The 13,059-nt window shown below is 37.3% G+C and overlaps 1 protein-coding gene across 5 annotated transcripts in view; it reads left to right on the top strand.

Moving 5' to 3' along the window:
• Positions 1-13,059, top strand: part of WDPCP (WD repeat containing planar cell polarity effector) — a 327,334-nt gene that overhangs the window by 80,191 nt on the left and 234,084 nt on the right. For all 5 annotated transcript variants that reach the window (XM_058667873.1, XM_058667872.1, XM_058667875.1 and 2 more), the window contains exons 2-3: positions 5,723-5,807; positions 12,447-12,494. In XM_058667873.1, coding sequence (XP_058523856.1) covers positions 5,747-5,807; positions 12,447-12,494 — 109 coding nt within the window. In that variant the 5' untranslated portion in view covers positions 5,723-5,746. The remainder of the gene's footprint in view (positions 1-5,722; positions 5,808-12,446; positions 12,495-13,059) is intronic.

Below are 13,059 nucleotides of genomic sequence, written 5' to 3'. Positions count from 1 at the left end.
GCTAGACAAGGACTTTAGCCACTAGGCAACCATGCCAGGCCCTTATTTATTTTAAAGACCTACCATTTTAGTAGTTTTTAAAAATGTATTTGTTTGAAAGGCAGAAAGAGAGAGAGACAATGATGATGAGTGAACTTAGGTCTGTTGGGTGTTCTCCCCAATTCACTACAGAAACTCAGGCTGCTCCAGGCTAAAAACAGAATCCTAAAACTTTATCCAGGTCTCCCAGTTGGCCAAGCTTGAATAGCTTAAGACATCATTAGTGCTTCCTAGAGTGCTTGTTAGCAGAAAGCTGGAATCAAAAGGGAACGTGAGATTAAACCCAGGCCTTCCAATGAGGGATGCAGACATCGGGAGCAAAGTCTTAGCCACTGCACTACCTACCCTAGTCAAGCTCAACTTAAATCATGCTCTTTATTCTCTCCCGAAGACTGGAAGCTTGGGTTGGGAATGCCTCCTAAGATATGTGAGATTAGCATTAAGTGCCTTATGATTAAATAGAAAATTGTAAGGGTAAAAAGATGTTTAAAAATAAATGAAATTTTAAATTTTGGGTTAAGTTTTGTTTTTCATTCTGCTGTTCTTTTCACCAGATAGGTCTTTTTCCTGTTCAGTCAGAAGATAATTCACCTTTTTTTGTTCATTCCCTTTACTCTATATGTCTGCTTTTATTCTAGCTCTGTGTCATGTGCATTGTGCCTTATCCCTCAGAGAAATGCACCAGGTCTCTTAGAGGATGGTGTTTTTCAGTTGCCCTTAATGCGGGCACTCACTCTTTCACTGCTTTCTAAATTCTTGGCCGCTACTGCTTCCCAAAATGTAGAATGCAGCATTCTTTGGAAATTCTTTTCTTACCTCCTTCAAAAACAACTATTTATACTCTATTACAATATTTGGTTAATACACAAGCTCAGTCTTGACTACTTCCTCCAGGCAGATTTTTCAAACCAGGAAATAATCAGCATTCTTTTTCAGCTGATGACATTCTTGAGTAAGATGTGAGACATTTTAAAGGTCTTTAAAAGAAGGGGGAAAAAGTGTTTTTTTTTTAAACCTGCACAGTTTGTAAAGGTGGCAAGAAATTTCAGGGAAAAAGGGAGGATGATTAATCTACGTTTGAATATCTTTGGCTATCCTGCCAATACCTTACAGAGCCCTCTCCGCTTTCACATACATGTTGGGGAGTCTACAGGAGTTATAAGGTGTTCATAAATAAGTGCAGTCGTTTACTGATGATCATTTTTCTCATCTGCATCACCCACACTTTGCTAGACCTGCTGCATCAGCGGATCTTTGCTGCCATTTCTGCAGAAGATACAACCCTCTCTTCGGTAACCACATCTGTTTCTGTTGAGTGCAGATGGTTTTGTCTAAAAACCACCACTTTCGCTGAGGGCACTGACACTTCTCTTAGCCACATTCTTGTGACCACTCATTTTTTTACTTAGTGTTCTCTGTATGCCTACAGAAAGCTTCTTTATAAAATCGGATGAGAACTTTATTCTCCCACTATTTGTCGTGTGCTTTTTAGAGGGAAACTAGGGGAGCATTGCTTGTATATCAGAACATTTTATGAAATAGTTTATACCTTTTTCTCAGTCTTTCTTCCAGTGGTGTGAGTACTTGAGTATTGAGCTGGAAGACAAATACAGGTCGTAGACTCCATACTGTACTATTCTCAGAATTTTCCCTGTGTCCAAATGCAAGGGATTAACAGCTTTATTCTTGGCATTTGAAGATTTCTACACAGCTCATTTTGCTTACTCTCCCCAACACTATAATTTCTGAGAAGTTTAGGACTTCCAAACTTAGTAAAGATTTGGGCTGTGGACCTATCAGTTTTTCAAGTTAAAGATGTTTTTATTTCTTAGAAATAGACATGTAGATTATGAAGAAAACTACACTATACTTTCTACTTCTGTTAATAGGAGAAGCTTTGAACAAACTTTTAAAAAAATGATTGAACTTAAACTGAAAATTAGATTTTGAAGAATCATCTTCTCTTAATGCTCAGGTAAAAGTACCGCTCTTTCAGTTTCCATGATGCAATTTAATCTATGTTTAATTTACATGATAGAAATCTTTTATGTAGCTACAGACAGCTTAATTTCAACTTTGTTACCCAAATTGCCTTACACATAACTACGGCATGTGAATAAATGCCAAATCAATGTGATTTTTTTTATAAAGATTTATTCATTTTATTACAAAGTCAGATATATGAGAGGAGGAGAGACAGAGAGGAAGATCTTCCATCCGATGTTCCACTCCCCAAGTGAGCCGCAACGGGCCGGAGCGCGCCGATCCGATGCCAGGAACCAGGAACCTCTTCCGGCTCTCCCATGCGGGTGCATGGTCCCAAAGCATCGGGCTGTTCTCAACTGCTTTCCCAGGCCACAAGCAGGGAGCTGGATGGGAAGTGGAGCTGCCGGGATTAGAACCGGCGCCCATATGGGTTCCCGGGGCTTTCAAGGCGAGGACTTTAGCCGCTAGGCCATGCCGCCGGGCCCCAAGAATGTGGTTTTTGGTTGGTAACTTTGATGCTTAGCATTAGGTGAAAATAAGTGTATTTCATAATATAATTTCTTCCTTGTTTACGATGAAGTGATAACCCATTTGTGTGTCCTAGTTTGAATACCTTCTCATGTAGAAACTTCTGTGCATATGGATGTTTTTGCAGTATAAGCCACTTGTTAGCATTTATTCATTTCATTTCACACTCTGAAATTACTATATAGGGTCAGAAATCGTAATTATTACTCCTATTTGTTTTTGTATATTTTCATAGTGATACACATATTGGGTAATAACAGCAGTGGAAATAACAATGATAAGCTAATAGTACATCTACCCTCAAAACAGTCCTGAGGTAAGGGCTTTAACATATCCATTTTATAACTGAGGATACTTAGAGCAGTTGTTTGTTTATGCTAGTTAATAAGTGGAGAAGGCAGGGTAGTAGAACAGACAATGAGATTCCAGAATCCATACAGTAAGTTGAAAGGATATAAAATAAATATGTATTAGCTCACCAGTTGTTTTGAACCAACATTTTAGACCTTGCCTATCCAAGTGAGAAGGATGCAGTTTCTTTATTCTAACAGCATGTTTTAGTTTTTAAAAAGTGTAAGTAAATATTATAATTCTGGGTGTAGGGCTCATAAAACTAATGCTGCAGTTCTTAAGAGCCCTGTGGAAATATCTTGAGTAATGGCACATATTACTCTGTAGAATTAACTTCCAAGATGACAGTATTGAAAACTAACATTTAGTGAAATGAAAAATTAGTCTAATATTTTGTCTCTACTGATTGATAGTGAGCTACATCCTCTCTTACAGTCCTGGTCTTTTAGAATTCTCCAGCTCTCCTACTCCATCCCTGTGTGCACAACCAACATCAGGTTTCAGGTAGTCCATTCATCTCTGATCTGGTGAGTCACTGTAAGTCAAGGAAGAGTTTACTATCATTATCTCAGTCTTGTTTTCTTCCAACTCTTTTCAGCTTCATCTTTCTGTCAATTTGTGTCACCATGTACCACTATCTGTTGCCATTCTAAGGCTTGCCATTCTTTGGTTCAGACTACTGTATGTGCTGTCTCCTGCACATCAGTATTCTCACAGTGCATACAGCACTGTAGTTGTGAGTGCTAAAACAGTCCGTGTGCCTACTATAGTGCTTGCTGAATTTGTCACCTTTCTCTTCTTCAATTTAAAGTACCCTTTGTGGTATTTTTGCAAAGAACAGCTATGAGAATTCAGTGTAAATACATCTGAAATGTTTAGAAGAAGTATTACCTGTTGTAATAATAATTTTTATATCACTATTAATTCTGTGCTTCTTTGAGGACCCACTAACATTCACAACTCTTTTTCCCAGCCTTACTATTTAGACAGGATTAGACCTTGTTGTTTTATTCTGCAATTCTGATTCACAGCACAGTGTGACTAATACGAATTGTTAGTTGAACATTCTTATGTTTCTTAGTGATTGTAAGTATGTTGAGGTGAAATGTAAAGGTTATGGAAGGACAAGGAAGTTTGTATTATGTCTGTAGTTATTTTTGGATTATTGCTCATGGATAATCTAGGAAATATTTGTTTTTTAATGAAATATTTTAATTTATTTTTTAAAGATTTTTAAAATTGGAAATTCAGATTTACAGAGAGAAGGAGAGACACAGAGAAAGGTCTTACATCCACTGGTTCACTCCCCAAGTAGCCATCACGGCTAGAGCTGAGCCGATCTGAAGCCAGAAACTTCTTCTGGGTTTCCTTCATGAGTGCAGGGTCCCAAGGCCTTGGGCCATCCTCCACTGCTTTCCCAGGCCACAAGCAGGGAGCTGGATGGAAAGTGGAGCAGCTGGGATATGAACCTACACCCATATGGGATCCTGGCACATACAAGGCAAGAACTTTAGCTGCTAGGCTATTGTGCCAGGCCCTATAGGAAATTTTTGTAGTCAATACTAATATTTAAGAGGTTGAGGACTTTTCCTACAATAAAAGATATCTTAAAAGACTTCTCAAGCTTCATTACTTAAAAGATTATTGTAAAAAAAATTTAGTTTTATAAGGAAAATGCCCATAATTTTAAATTAATATATTTAGGACTGGTGGTTATGGCAGCACAGGTAAGCTGCTACTTGTGATACTGCTGAATATTAGAGTGCTACTTGGAGATCTGGCTGATTTAGGAAACCTTTATAGCTTCCCGTGAGTGTGTCTTGGAAGGTGGTGGAATACTGCTAAAGTATCTGGGGTCTGCTACTGACGGGGAAGATCGAGACGGAGTTCTTGGCTCCTTGGTTGCTTGGCCCAGACCTGGCTCTGGGTAATACACAAATTATCATGTGTATTTCGGACATATATTGGAGTATCCAAAGGAACACTGGAAAATGATGTGTTTTTTTTTTCAAATATATGGAAACTGTGACTTTTTTCTGAATTAGACTGGTCTTCTCGTGGGCTGTATATACAAATGGTGTTGTACTTATTAAAGAAAAAATGTATCAGTAATATCTGTCACTAGCCTATATTAGAGTGGGAGGAAACATAAAGACATATTTTTACTAATTTGATTATTTCTTAGAAATGCAGTTAGAGTAGGTGATCTGTGTCATCATGACATGCAGATTACCAGACTAATCTGGATGTTAGTGTGGTTTCATACAGTTTGCTTTTCCGTAATTGTGTTTCTTATAATAGTAACTATATACCATTTACCTTACAAATTCTGCTTTAATTAAGTTATTTACATATTGGAGATTATATTTACTTTATGTATTAAAATACATCACAAAATATGTTTGAACTTAATAACTATTTAACAGATGTTCCTTTCCCTTAGAAATATAACTTTTAGAAATGCCTAATCACTAAATAATTCTAAATATACTTAGAGCCTTAATCAAACATCTGCTATTTAAGAACCAAATATATATATATATTTTCTTCTTACCACATTGCTCAGTGTGATGACATATTAAATCCAGGAAAAGAAGTGTATTTCCCCTGTGTTTTTCTTGAGTTTAAAGATAGTATATTTTTCTTGAATTTTTTTTCTGGATGATTAACCAAGGGTACAATACAGTGTGTTTATTCTAAAGACTGTATTTCAGTAGTGACAAATGATCCTTTTTGGTGGCATTTATAAAGGGTGTTAGTTTTTTGAGGCACTAGAAGGTTATTAATTGGCACCTCTTTTTGATTGTTTTTTAAACAGGACGGAGATTCTTCCTGTCATCAAATGTCTTTCTGCCTGACTGAGCTACACTTGTGGTCTTTGAAGAATACCTTACACATTGGGGGTAAATGAGCTTTTTCTCAGCTTCAGTATTTTTCAAATATGTTACACTATTGTAAATGAGTACTTAAAGGGTTAGTGCCTGGATTCTCTACCTAGGTTACGTTTTTTTTTCTTTCTTTTGTTAAACGTTTTTGTTGGAAAGGTAGATTTACAGAGAGAAGGTGAGACAAAAAGATCTTTGATCCACTGGTTCACATCCCAAATGGCTGTAGTGATGCAAAGCAAGGAGCCAGGACTGCCTTCTTATTCTCCTCCATGGATGCAGGTTCCCAAGGGCTTAGGCCCTCCTCTGCTGCTTTCCCGGCCACCATCAGGGAGTTGGATAAGAAGTACAACAGCCAGGACATGAACTCATGCCCATGTAGGTTGCTATTTTAGAGGATTAACTAATTGGGCCATTTGTTGGCCCCACACATTTTTCTTTATATTCAATAAAAAAACTGGTTAATGGAAAAATAACTCATTTTAATTACTTCTTAATTTTTTAAGGATGAGTTTGATTTTTAATTTTGAAAGTCAATTTTATTGGCTTAGTACTTTCTCCACTTTTTACTGTTTTATTTTATTTTATTTTGAGAGGCAGGCTGACAGTGACAAAGAACTCTTACCAACAGACTCAGTCCTTAAGTTCCCACAATAGTTAACTAAGGTAGAGCCAGGACAAAGCCAGCAATAATGAACTCAATCTAGGTTTCCCACATGGGTGACAGGGACACAAATATGTGACCTAACGTTGGCAGCAATCATGAATTAGCAGTGACAGGAAGCAGGAATTTAGGAGGGAAGCTGAGACTCAAGTTCAGATGCTCTGATATAGGGGCATCTTAATTGCTTGGCCAAATGCCTACTTCCTGTTTCCTCCTTTTTTTTTATGTAAGATTTGTTTATTTTTATTGGAAAGTCAGATACACAGAGAGGAAGAGAGAGAGAGGAAGATCTTCCATCCAATGATTCACTCCCCAAGCAGCCTCAACAGCTGGAACTGAGCCAATTCAAAGCCAGGAGCCAGGAGATTATTCTGGGTCTCCCAAGTGGTTGCCCAGGGTCCCAAGGCAACCTTTTCTGCTTTCCCAGGCCACAGACAGAGAGCTGGATGGCAAGTAGAGCAGCCGGGATTAGAACTGACACCCGTATGGGATCCTGGTGCAAGCAAGGCAAGGACGTTAGCCGCTAGGCTACACATTGGGCCCTTCGTGTTTCCTCTTATGATATATACATGTTTAATTTTTTTCCTTATGATTGTTCATAATAATTGATTTCATATTTATAAATATTTACAGGTTAGATAATGGTAAAGGAATTTTTATATCACATTAAAGTAGCATTTCAAATATGTAGCTAAGATACATACTTCTCACATATTTTCTGTTTCACATTTCTTTGGGGTGAATATGTTTTAACTGTTAATATTATAGGATAGAATGTATTTCATTAGGAAATATCTTTTCAAATCCTTTTTGTTTAAGAAACTTGTATTTACTCTGCTGGCTCTGTCTTCAGACCAGAAAGGGTATACCTAAGAAGCCGTTGAACTTGACTGGACAATAAGATGCTGGACTCTGTTTGGTATACGCTTGCAATGGGGGAATCTCAACTGAACTTGAGCTGTGGTTATGCAACAAGGTGGAGAAATCCACCATGGTGGGAGGGTTTGGGGAGGGGTGGGGAGAACCCAAGTACCTATGAAACTGTGTCACATAATACAATGTAATTAATGAATTAAAAAAAGAAACTTGTATTTAGAAAAATAATTTTATTCATATGCCTTAATCATCATTACTAAGAAAATTTATTTTGCAAAGTATTGTTTCTTTTTATCGAATACAGCATTACAGGTAAATGTCTTATCTTGGAATTCATCTTCCATAAAACGTATATGGGCAGAAATTCTGTTTAATGTAGATTTTAGCAAACATTTTTTCCGCTAAGACTCTTCTGAGATGAGAATAAGTGAATTAAAGAAGGTGTATTTGATCTTTAATTTTGATTCTTCTCTCAGACTGTTCTTTGCTAGTGTGGTTAAATGTTAATTTTGCTTATCTTCTTATACGAATGGCCCTTCCGTGTTGCAACTTGTAGGTTTTTTTTTTTAGGTTCAATTCCATTTATTTTTGCTGTAATTACTATTATTTAATGCTACTTGCTCATTTTTTTATAATAATAGTATTAGGTTTTCTGTTTATTTGAGACATTTTGAATATTTATAAGCACCTGGTGTTATAAATGACCCTTTCAGTACTGTCTTGGCTACATCATAAGTTTTGATATTTTTGTTTTTATTGTCATTTCTTCACACTTTTTTTTCTTTCTCTTATTGATTTCTTCAGTGCCACATGGGTCATGCAGTAGCATTGTTCAAGAAGTTTTTGATTTTCTTTTTTATCGCTTAAGCAACACATTGATCATTGTGTAAAGTGTTATTTAACTTTGTTACTCTAGATTTACTGTTTTTCTTCCTGTTGTGGATTTGTTTCCTAGCTTGTTATTTAAGGGGATGTATAGTAAAAGTGTAACAGAGACTATCATAAATGGATGTGAAGACACAATGCAATATGTATCTCTGCATCCAATCAACGATGGATGCCCAATTAAACTGTTAAGTGTATCCTGACAATAGGACACTAGAATCTCTGCCGTTATTCATCCCTACAATGTCAGGATACACTTAAATAATAGAATGATGGACTTATGACTGTTCATGAAGGACTACACATTGTGACAGTAACAGGGACATCAGTGAGGGAAAGGAGAGGCATGAGTAGGGAAAAGGGAGGAAGGGAGAAACCCCAGAGCCTATATAACTGGATCATAAAATAATAATGATATTAAAAGGAAACTGGTTAAAGGAAATAATTTGGAAATGTTTTAGGCAAACTAATTATTTTAAATCATTTTAAAATGTGACTTCGCACTGAAACTGTAAATATAGGAGATAGAAGTTTGTTTAGAAAAGAAACAAAACAAGACAAAACACAGTTGGTCAAAGTTCAGTTTCCCATTACTTCCCACATAGTGATCTCTGGAGTACCTTTGTTTTTTTTGTTTTTGTTTTTTTTTTTAAGATTTATTTATTTTTATTGCAAAGTCAAATATACAGAGAGGAGGAGAGACAGAGAGGAAGATCTTCCATTTGATGATTCACTCTGCAAGTGACTGCAACGGCTGGAGCTAAGCCGATCTTAAGCCAGAAGCCTGGAGCCACCTCTGGGTCCCCCACAGGGGTGCAGGGTCCCAAGGCTTTGGGCCGTCCTCACCTGCTTTCCCAGGCCACAAGCAGAGCCACCTGGACTAGAACTGGCGCCCATATTGGATCTTGACGTGTTCAAGGCAAAGGCTTTAGCCACTAGGCCATTGTGCCAGGCCCTGGAGCACCTTTCAGCTGTGCTCCTCAGAACTCTTCCATGAAATGGCAGCCTAATGATGATTCCCAAAACTAGACACACATAAGTGTCTCTAGAGAATTTTTCTTAAGATGGCAGAATTCAAGGACTGACTTCCTTTAAAATGAATGAGCCCATTTTCTTTTTTTGGAGATTGAGTTAGTTTTGAATAGTTGCTCTGGATCATATAATGGCTGTGCTTCATTATATGTTGAGTTTATAACTTTATGTCATCCTGGAATTTAGAATGTAAGTAGAAAAGTAAACATTCCACAAATGTGCTACATGTTTTCAACACAATGTAAAAACAAAAATGATAGATAGTAATAATAAAAAAGAAGGTGTAGAGTTATGCATTTGTTGTAGTGTTAAGATGCTGCTTGAGATCACCACATCCCGTATCAAAGTGCCCCGGTTCAACTTTGACTCTGTTTCTAACCACCTGCTAATGCATAGCCTGAAAGGCAGTAGGTAATGACTCAAGTAGTTAGGTTCCACAGGAAACTCAGGTTGAATTCCTGCTGCTTGGCTCCAGCCTGGCCCAGCCATGGCTATTGTAGACATTTGGGGAATGAATCATAAGGTGAAAGGTCTCTGTCAGCCTATTAAACTCCCTGTTTGCCTTTCAAACCAGATTCTTTGGAAAAAAAAAAAAAAAGAAGAAGAAAAAGGTATAAACCCACAAGGACCAAGAAGATAGAGAAGGAACCACAGTAGTTGAGGAATTTTTGGAAGTTGGAAGGGAATGAAAGAATTAACAGGACTGAAAAATCTGAGTGTTGTTTGCCTACTGAAGAAAGTTTTAGTGACATCTGGTTTTTCTCAAAACCCTGGAAAAATACAGAAACTTGAGGAGACAAGTATTGTGAAAGGATGTTGCATGAGGTCCTCCATCTTAGTTGCTTCTGTGTGTGTTGTACTCATTGGAATCCTTTCTAAGAAGCAAGCTTAAGATATTCCTGTCTGCAATGAGTGCATGACCTCAGAAAGAAGAGCAATCTGCATTGAAATTTCAGGAGGTCTTTCAATGAAATTCCCTGAGTAACAGGTGAAGCCTACCAGTTAACAAGCCCTGTTTGTGTACAGTCACATTTAAACTACTCCTAATGTGCCAGAGGCCACCTTCAAGCAGTATTTTGTGCTATCTATGTTTAACATGATCCGGTGAATATTTGAATCTTCATTCTTGGTTGTCCAGCGGATGTTTCAGGCTCATATTTTTTTTACTCCTTTCCCTATCCTTGATATATGCTGTCTCTAAGGAGCTTGGTTCCTTTCAGAAAAGTGTGTCTAGAAAGCAAGGTCTGCTTTAGCTTCACTCATTGCTATTGGAATGTGTTCTCAGTGGACAGAACTAAGGGAGATTAAGGGACATTTATACATCCACATTAGTATGTGGATATGTGTATGTACATGTTCTGACATTCATTCATTTCTGTCTCTATGTATCTCTATAATATTTAAAATCAAGAGTTCACTAGTACCTCCAGTTCCAATCTACTGCTACTACAGGGTTCATTCTAACTCTCCCCCTTTTTGCTTATATTTTTCTTCCTATATACTGTGAAACCTGGGGCTTTCATACTATTTACTAACTGAATCAGCCTGGATGCATTCAGTCTCCTTTCCCTGTGACCACTCCCTCCCCCGTATGGATCCCTTCTTACTCCATGTAGGTGTTGACACAGTATGTTGGGCTGATTTCAGTTTGAATGTCCTCCTCACCTTATTCAGCTTCTCCTGCCTCACACCATGACATTGCCATGTGTGACCTGTCTTCTCACCCTGCTGAATTGTAGCCTACTATATGAGGCACACTGTTTGGCACCCCTTGTGGGGCAGGTCTCCTGATGCACATGCCCTTGTCAGTGTTGCATTTGACTAGCTCACTTTGAGCTAGGAGGTCAGACTTGTGCACAGTATTTAGGGCCCCTTATGACCTTCCTGGTTTTATTCTGGAGCTATAGTAAGTATTTGATGAGCAGAGCAAAGGGCATAACTACAGGTTGGAGTATTTTAAGAGAGTATATTGCCTCCATATATGCTGTGATTCTTAGGTTTAAAAAAAAGTTTTTTAAAGCTATATACAATGTATTATTAAGAAGCACACAATTCATAACGATATATTGTGAATGTACCTATAAAGATCACAGTCCACATTAAGAAATAAAATATTATCAGTATCCAAGAAGCTGAAAACATGACTTTTTCTAACCAGTCCTTTTTTTCTGATTTAGTAGTCATAAATTATGTATGTCTCAGTAAATGGCATAATGAGCTATATGTATCAGTTAAAGGCATATAATGAATAAAAATAACCTCAGTAAGTACCATGATTGTTTAGAAAAGCTATATTTGAATTACTGATTGAAGCAGTAATATATTTTTGTGGTTTTTATCATTTAATTAGAAAAGGCTGGAGCTACCAGTCGCTAGGGGGCAGCCTTACTGCTTCCACCTTTTTAGAAACAGTTGTATCCTCCTTCTGTTAGTTAACAGTTATTTTGCATGGAAGAAAACAAATGTTACTTCAATGAAAGAAATATTTCATTATTCATAGATGTGAAAAAATGATAAAATTATTTTGTGCTCCCTGTATTTAAATTGTAAGAACAGATTCCTCGTTTAAATCAATTTCAACATCTGGGAAGCCTAGCTTTGCTTTTTAAGTAGCCCCAAAAGAATATCCGAATTTGAATGGGTTTGGAAGGCTTTTTGAATCTAAACAAGTTTCAGATAATAATTTATCCATACCTTCCTCTAATCCTCCCTTTCTTTCCTGCAGATTTACCCCGAACGCTATAGGATGGAAACGAGACTCTTGAGCTATAAATTGGAGAAAAGAAAGCCACAGCTTGGAATCCAACAGTTAGGGCATTTTCTTCCATCCACTGATTTCATTTGGCATTGCTTAGTGGCAGTTCCTTTTGGTAGCGCCCTGTGAAAAATATCAGAGGAAGTGTGAAAGAGAAAACTTGGTCTTCCTTGATTTCAGTTCTTTACTAATCTTTCCCTCATGCCATTCTAGTTTTGTGTAAATCTTTTTTCATTAGACTGATAAACTTTCCAGTTTCTGCATATCCCTAGAATAGATGAACCCATGTCCAGATGCTTTTGAGCTATTTTATTTCTGGTAACATAAGGAGACTGTTTCTGCTCTTCTCCATACCCTTCCCGCCTGTATAGTATGGTTTGGCTTCTTATTCTCCAGAGTTTTTTTTTTTTAATCATAATTTAATGTTATTTCTGCTTTTCTATAGATAGAGACATCGGAATCTACCAGTACTATGACAAGAAAGATCCATCAGGTAAAGTACCTATTCTACTCAGCTAATTTTTTATGAACTAAATAATCTAAACTGTGAAATTCTGGGTATTAAAGACCTCATTTTCATGAGCTTTAGTTACTCTTGAATTTTAAGAAAAGTCACTTCAGATCTTTAGAAAAATGCCGAGACTGTATTTCCTATATAAAAGTAAAGCAATATTGAGAAAATACGAGGAAAGGATATGAATATTTTCATTTTACTGCTGATGAGACTGACAGCAGGATAGTCTCGTCTCAATTTTGTGTGGTATCCCAGTAGAGGGCATTGTTAATGCGTAGGTCCCACTTGTGCTGGCCTCTGGATCCTCACCTGATACATCTGAAATAGGCATTTCTGAGTGAATGATCAATTTTCTTTATCTGATTAATCCTGTCAATCCCAGAAGTTTTATGATGGGCCAAGAGATCTTTCTAGCTAGAGTTATTTCCTGTTTTGGTCCCGGTTGAAGTGGGGCTTGTGTGAGCATTCTGTGTGCTTAGCTTGGTAGTTAATAGGCCGACTTCGTGGTTCTGATGACAGACTGAAGCAGCTTCTGTTCTGGGCT

This window comes from Ochotona princeps, chromosome 8, assembly GCF_030435755.1.
Source record: "Ochotona princeps isolate mOchPri1 chromosome 8, mOchPri1.hap1, whole genome shotgun sequence".
In the NCBI taxonomy this organism is placed as follows: Eukaryota; Metazoa; Chordata; class Mammalia; order Lagomorpha; family Ochotonidae; genus Ochotona; species Ochotona princeps.
This window is presented reverse-complemented; position numbering and strand designations above follow the sequence as displayed.